The sequence below is a fragment of the Podarcis cretensis genome, assembly GCF_951804945.1.
Source record: "Podarcis cretensis genome assembly, chromosome: 11".
Taxonomy (NCBI): domain Eukaryota; kingdom Metazoa; phylum Chordata; class Lepidosauria; order Squamata; family Lacertidae; genus Podarcis; species Podarcis cretensis.
Window position 1 is genome coordinate 35,634,844 of NC_137180.1, and position 7,176 is coordinate 35,642,019.

The following is a 7,176-nucleotide window of genomic DNA, read 5'->3' on the forward strand; positions in this document are numbered from 1 at the left end:
AAAAAACCTTATTACAGTGAAAATGTAATCTACAAAGCAAGTAATCAAAGCAGTCCAGAATCCAGCCTCTGCAGAAAATGCTAAACACTTTCTCAAAGTAGGAAGGCTTAACTGAAGTAGTAGTGGCCTGATTGTGAAATATTCATAATGCTACTTGCCAGGTTCCTAGTTTGCTATGAATTGTATGTTTTTACAAGCCTCCAATACGAAATAAACTTACTCATGACTGAGTGAGCACCAATAAAATCAATTTCAGTTAGAAGCATGGTAGAGTGCTTTTGCAGAGCTTTCATTAGATGACAATTCAAGTAGTTATGCAGAAAGACATTCTCCCAATTCTGTCATGAGTTAGGAGTTTAAATAAAGTTAAATAATTACAGTAACTACTCCAAAACAGAGAGGGAAATAAGATGAGCAGGCAAAAAAAAAGGTCTTCCTTTGTCTCTAGCCAATGACTGTGAGAATGTTCCCCACAGGGCATTTGAGAGGCAGGCAAGGGAGTATTTTGAAAGATACTACAAGGGTTAGGAAGCTGGTGTTACTCTCTGAAGCCTGTACTAATGTAGTTAGGCATGTTGAACATAGAAACGCTGATGGCAGCATTCTGCCTAGAGATTTTACAAGGAGAGACACTATAAAGAGCAGCTTCTTAGAAGGTGTGCTAATCTTAACTTTGCAGTGCCAGCCAGGGAACAGCAACTATAAAATGAAATCATAGAATTGAACTTCCTATTACAGTTCTGACCCAAAAGAGGAAATAATCCTTATGAGAAACAAATGCACCTCTTAGCAGTAATTGTAAAATGCAGCAATGAATAAACACCTTTTGGCACACTTCATAAAGGGCTCAGCCATGCGGTCTGAGAAGACTCTTGCAAGGTCACCTTTGCAAGCTGCAAGAGAAGAAATAGCCATTCAGAAAGATGTGGAAATCTGATAGGAATCCGGTTAGGGCAGATATAGCTTTTCACCTGCTACTGCCAGGGAAGTCTGCAGACGGCCCCTTCAAGCCTGAAGCCAACCCTGAATAAAAGGCAGTGTCTGTCGTAGGGCAGTAGATGCTCTGAGTGGGTACTGTAGTGTTGCCAGTTGTGTTGTCTTCGTCTCTCCACCCTAGTTTGCGAAGACCAGTGTCTAGCCCTTGGATTCCATGCTAGACCTAGGTCTTGCAAAGATTCAGTGGCCTTTGCTGATGCAAGGAAAAGGGCAGGGAAATTATCTATGCTGCACTTTGCAGCCTCTAAATGTTTTCAACATTAGGGCACTTAAAACCACTTAAATCCTGTAGCCAGGGTGGTACTATTAGTTGAGTAGGTTTAAAATGTGAAACTTGGCATAGGTTCAGATAATCTATTTCTTTATTATTATTTTTTTTAAAGCCCAAATCTGGATTGCCTTGTCAAGCCTTTTGTTTTAAAATGCAAAGTGCAGGTGTTGGCAGAGCAGGAAGTGAGGCGCACGTCTGCATTCCTGGCTTTGTTTGTTTTCCTTGTGGTTTCTGATCTTCCATATCTTTTTCTCTGTGAAGCTTCGGATTTCTTAGTTGTAATCTATGCTTACCTTGGGTTAAACTCTGTTGAGCACAGCTTGACTTTCTTCTGAACAGGTTACACTTGTGCTTATCTGGGAAGCTGGTGGGTATCTGGGGAGCAATACATACCAGTTATCACAGTGGTGGTTCTTGCCCATTGTCACTGGTAGGGCAGAATGCAGAGAGCCCAACAGTAGGTGGCGCCAGAGCCAATGGCAGGCAGAGCCAACTACGGTAATTCTACTTCTGTCCTCTTCTTCCCTGCTGAGTTATACAAGGGTAGCTGAAGAGAAGGGGGCAGCTAATAGGCAGGACCATCTCCTGGACTGATTGTAAGTATAAAGGCAGGCAGGTGCAGGCTGACTCAGAGTAGACTGCGGTTGGTGGGGCAGTGCCCCTTTTTCCCTAATGGAAACGTCAGCTGGTGCAGAATGTGGTAACCGGATTGCTGATAGGGGGGCATCTGGCTGACAATATGTGAAACCCTCTCCACTGGCTGCCCATCTACTACCCAGCCAGGTTCAAGGTCCTTGTCATCATTTACAAAGCCCTGAACAACTTAAGGCCCAGGATACTCCAGGGACTGCCCGAACCCTTATATCCCAGCTCGATCACTGAGATAATCTGCAGGAACATTGTTGTTCATTCCCCAAATTGGCAAAACTCCTTTGACTGGAAACTGAGCCTTTAGTGTCATTGGCCCAGTATTGTGGAATACTCTGCCAACACAGATTCAGCATGTGCTGTTTCTGAAAACCTTTCAACTCTGTCAGGCTTATGCAGGGGAAATAAGAGCACATCTTTCCACAAGAGCTAGCGGTTTCTGATTTTGACTTTTTAAATGTGTTTTTTGTTGTAAGGTTTTGTTGCGCAATTGTGAACTGCTCTGCTATAATTTATAAATGCGGTCTAAACCACAGAGCCTAAGGCTTGCAGATCAGAAGGTTGGCGGTTCGAATCCCCGCGACGGGGTGAGCTCCCGTTGCTCGGTCCCAGCTCCTGCCCACCTAGCAGTTCGAAAGCACATCAAAGTGCAAGTAGATAAATAGGTACCACTCTGGCGGGAAGGTAAACGGCGTTTCCGTGCGCTGCTCTGGTTCACCAGAAGCGGCTTAGTCATGCTGGCCACATGACCCGGAAGCTGCCTGTGGACAAACGCCGGCTCCCTCAGCCAGTAAATCAAGATGAGCACCGCAACCCCAGAGTCGTCCGCGACTGGACTTAATGGTCAGGGGTACCTTTACCTTTTTATGTATGTATACATATATTTATAAATAAGTAAACAGCTTCCCTTACTATCCCCCGTGAGATGATTAAGTCCAGAGTCTAATGTTACCCAGCTGCGCTATTGTGAACAGAGTTCTTGTATAACTAGTGCAAACTTTCCACTTGGTACGTCCTATCAAGGACATCCTCCTTCCTAGGCATTCCAGGACAGGTTTGTACAGTAATGGAATGGAGAACTGTTAAAGATGCCTTCCCCTGCGTGTTTTCCTTCACTCCTTGTTAGCCAAGCAGTTCTGAACTCATGGTGTCTGATGACCACAAAGATGACCACACTACTTTTCTCTGGTGCATTTTTGGGGCTAGTAGGAATTATATTCACTGTGATGGGATGGGCAAAATATGAAAGGATCACTCACTTCGAATGGACTCAGTTGCTCGGGCCTATTGTGCTTTCAGTAGACGTGACTTTTTTGCTGATTGCTGTATGCATGTTTAAAATGACTGCTTGCAAATCATGCAGCCCAAATGAAGGAAGAGCATCTGACACAGGCCAGACTCCTATCGGACAATCTGTTGTTTTCACTAGGATTAGCCAGGCTATAAACTTCCACGGTGCTACAGTGGTGCAGTACATCCCTCCTTATTCAGCCCAGGAAGGTATTGGCATGAATTTTCATCAAGTATTGAGTCATCCTGGAATTCCTCCATTCTCCAGGCCACTAATTCCCGCTTTGAGCCCTCCTTGTTACTATAATGTCAACCCCCTGGATAACTCTGCTTTTTCTGCAGATGAAAATTACTCTGCTTATCTTCCTGCAGACACCAGAATCAGAAGGTAAGTTACTATGTGTACGCTGCATTTCAGTTGCAAGGTCTTTTACATGCACTGGTTAGTGGCGTTAATGAAGCATTGGCGTAGTCTTTGCTCAGACAGAATTTCAATTACTGACTTGAAATAAGAGCATTGCCTGAAGCAGCAGCCATAACTGGTTCACAGATATTGCCTTTCCAATTAATGATGCGGCATTCATGGAGCATTTTAATCTCCTATGTGTTGTTATTTTACTCTGCTAAGTACAACCCCTTTTTTAAAAAAAATGTATCTGTTACCTCCGACACAGAATTATTTGCATTTTGTCAAAGTAGCATTAGGAGTGGATTAATAGAGATAGAACTCCAGATTTCTATCGCAGAATCTATTTTTCATGCCAGAAACCTGTAATAGTATGGGGAAAAGGTGTTTCTGAGCATATTCAGAATATGCTTTCCTCAACACTGAGCAAGCATATCCCCTCCCCTCCCCTCCCCTCCCTATGGTCTTGAAAATTAGTTTAGAAGAGCAGATCTGCATTGCATGCCCTTATAAGCTCCACAGCTGTTCTCACACTGGGACTTTACCTGTCCCCAAAGAATGCATTGGTGTTTTGTGATATCATTCTCTGCAGAGGCAGGCTGCGCAACCTGCATTAAAGGGAAGTGGAATTTGGGTTTTTTAAAAAATAAAATAAAACAGCAGCTTTTGTTAGGCACCTGAATTTTTGCTTTTCAGTTTATAAAATTCTTCCTTTCCCTTCATCACATTTCCAGGTCAAGTGACAGTCTCCAAGAACAGAAAGAGATGCTGAATGAAGACCTTTACAGTGACATACCTACCCCACCATATGAGAAACTATTTCCACAGTGGTCATAAATATAATAAAAGGGCACCCCTGACACTTCTATGTAAGGAACAGAGATTGCTTCTTGAAAACATCCACATCCACTTGAACAAGTAGGAACCAAAGAGACTGAGGATTGTCTATTGAGGTTTTGGTTTGGTGATAAGGTCTTGCTGAGAACAGGTGTTGCGCATTTACTGAGCACCTGAGACAAAGGCAAGTGAGCCTTCCTTCCAAAAGTGAAACATTTTGCATTTGGCTCCATATTTTAAAACCACCTGGCTGGTTGGCCTGCTCACCTAGTTTTTCCTGGGCTGTTGATTTTCTCTATTCTCAGGAGTCAAAGAGTACGTGAGTGGTTACTCTTGGGTACTGAAATTTATTCTGTCACATCTAGAGCCTAACTTACATTAAGCACAGGTACTCTTTTTTTTTTTTTTTAGTTGCCTAGAATTCCTAAAAACTGTGGTTCAAAAGTATTGCTGTCACTTTGCAGCTGAGAGTACGCAAGGCCACTGATGGGCTTGTACAGAGGAACAAATAATATGAATTAGTTCTTCAGTCTGCCCGCAGTGACATACAGATGCCAGGCTTTGGCCAGCTGTCATAACCAGACAAATAGTTCCTATAATTGGCTCTTCCCTGTCTTCCTGGCCAGGTCAGAAGTCCACCAGCAGTTTTGCTTGGTGTTGACAGCTGCCACCACTTGGTGAAGAAAGCTCTCTACACCAGGTCAGTTTTATCAAAGTGTGCCTCGTTGCACTCCTGTTTTGCTGCTCCTGTGATTTTATTTAGTGCTAGTTTTCGTTTAATCCTTGTAACGATCGATCTACTGTTTTAAATTGTAATATTTTATGAAACCTGGCCTGAGACCTTTTGGGAAAGGTCAGGCTATAAGTGTTAATTTCTATAGGAGAAATGGGGTGTGTGTGTGGAGGAGGTACCTACCGAACATTGTTATAAAAATAGCATGAGAGAGGCATGAGGACAGAAAAGCCAAGGCTTTCAATGTCTGTGTGCTAATCCACAGAGCATGGGAAGTAAGCAAGGCAAATTTGAATTCCTAGGGTTGTGTCTGATGAAGTAATTGCATGAGCAGGATGACTTCTTGCACAATAGAACTTTTCCTCTCCTCCATCACCTCCCCTCCAGCCTCCCCCCAAATCTGCTCTCAGGACTCCCTCAACCCTCCAAAGCAAATTTGGGGGAAACACATGAAGGAGAGGGAGGGTAACTGCAGTGACTTGAGGTGCATTCAGACATGGGAAATATTGTGTTAGTTTTCCTGATTATAATATTCTGATATTCCTGTCATACTGCAGTACCTGTTGTGTTATGAAACTGCGGCTTTTTGACTGACATGCCTGCCTGTTATGCTTAATTTCATTCACACCAATGAATATATTTGGACTATGTCACCATGCCACCATGCTTTCCTTACCTGTGTTTCTGTTCCCCCATGATCTCTACATGAAACCAGCAGAATAGAACAGTATGCAGCCCCACAGCAACCTTAGGATGATTCCCAAAGCACTAAACTATGGCTTAGAGTCACATCCAAGCCCTGAGATGTTGGCACAATTGCAGGATCTTTCAGAGGTTAGAATAGGACACACATGATTCTGTTAAGGAAAGCCACAGTAAGTGGCTCTCTACTTGCAGTTTTCCCTAAGGGACTGCAGTTTGATTTCACATACACAAGTCTGTTAGATTAAAAAATAATAACATTGGGAACCTAGGAGAGTTGATCTGTTAAAAATGCTTAGCTGCCCATCTCTTTCCCTTTCTTCTCTGCCCTGAGAAATCTTAAGAAGTATCAGAGTTGGGCCACATTTCCCAAGGATTGTAAGAGAGCTATCTAAGAACGACTGAGCGGGTTGCAATATGCATTTAGGTGTGTTTTGGAATATGAGCTCAAGCAGGCTATTCATACTGTTCCTTATCTCATAAGAACAATGCAATATTTGTGATGGCACTTTGCTTCTGCCTTTTTTTAATTGCCAGGCTAGAAGTTTCCCACATTCATTTGCAGATTCAAAGTTCCTTTGTCTCATCCTTCTTAATTTCCATTCTATTTCTTGATTTAAAATCTGTGAATATTGAATATGAAGAGCTTTAATTTCCTTTTGTGTCTGTGAATTCTTTGGGTTTTGTCTGGTGAAACTATTGAGGAACTGCTCTAGGTCTCAGACTTCTTTGGCATTACTGCCAATGAACACCAGGGAGCAGGAGAGAGATGCAACTGCAGGAACCAAACCTGGCTGCTGGTGGGAGTTTGTAGGCAATAACTGAGATACTGTAAGTTGCTTATCTTCTTCACTTAACTGCTGAGCCAATAGGGAGGTGACCTCTGTTTCTGCTTGCCCTAAACAGCTTTCTCTTCAAATTTTAGAATGGGACAGTCCATAAAGTTGACTCTCTTGTCACAATTTGCCACTGCGGTCTCCATACACACAATTCAGCTGCTCTCCAAGCCCAAATCCTGTATAGCATGACCCTCCACCACATATCTGTAGTTGCTGTAAAATACAAATCCACATGGGAGTCAGGACTCAATCTGTACCAGGGTCCCTGCATCTCGTTTCACTACTAGGACTCAGATTTGGAACATATCAAGCCAGAACAAAGTGCCCCTGAACAGCTGAAGAGTGAGTACATTTACCTCATCACTCCATAATACGAGTGACAGGGCTTTCTTTTCTTTTAATGCACAACCAGGTTCAGGACTTGGGAGTTAGGAATGGTATCCCTCGTTCTCTT

At 43.1% G+C, this 7,176-nt stretch overlaps 1 protein-coding gene across 1 annotated transcript; it reads left to right on the plus strand.

Annotated features, from left to right (window-relative positions):
- Positions 1-940: 940 nt before the first annotated feature.
- TMEM174 (transmembrane protein 174) lies at positions 941-3,837 on the plus strand. The gene is given in 2 exon segments (XM_079995184.1): positions 941-3,082; positions 3,084-3,837. Coding segments are annotated over 2 exon segments (537 nt in total). The 5' UTR covers positions 941-3,059; the 3' UTR covers positions 3,598-3,837.
- Positions 3,838-7,176: the final 3,339 nt, after the last annotated feature.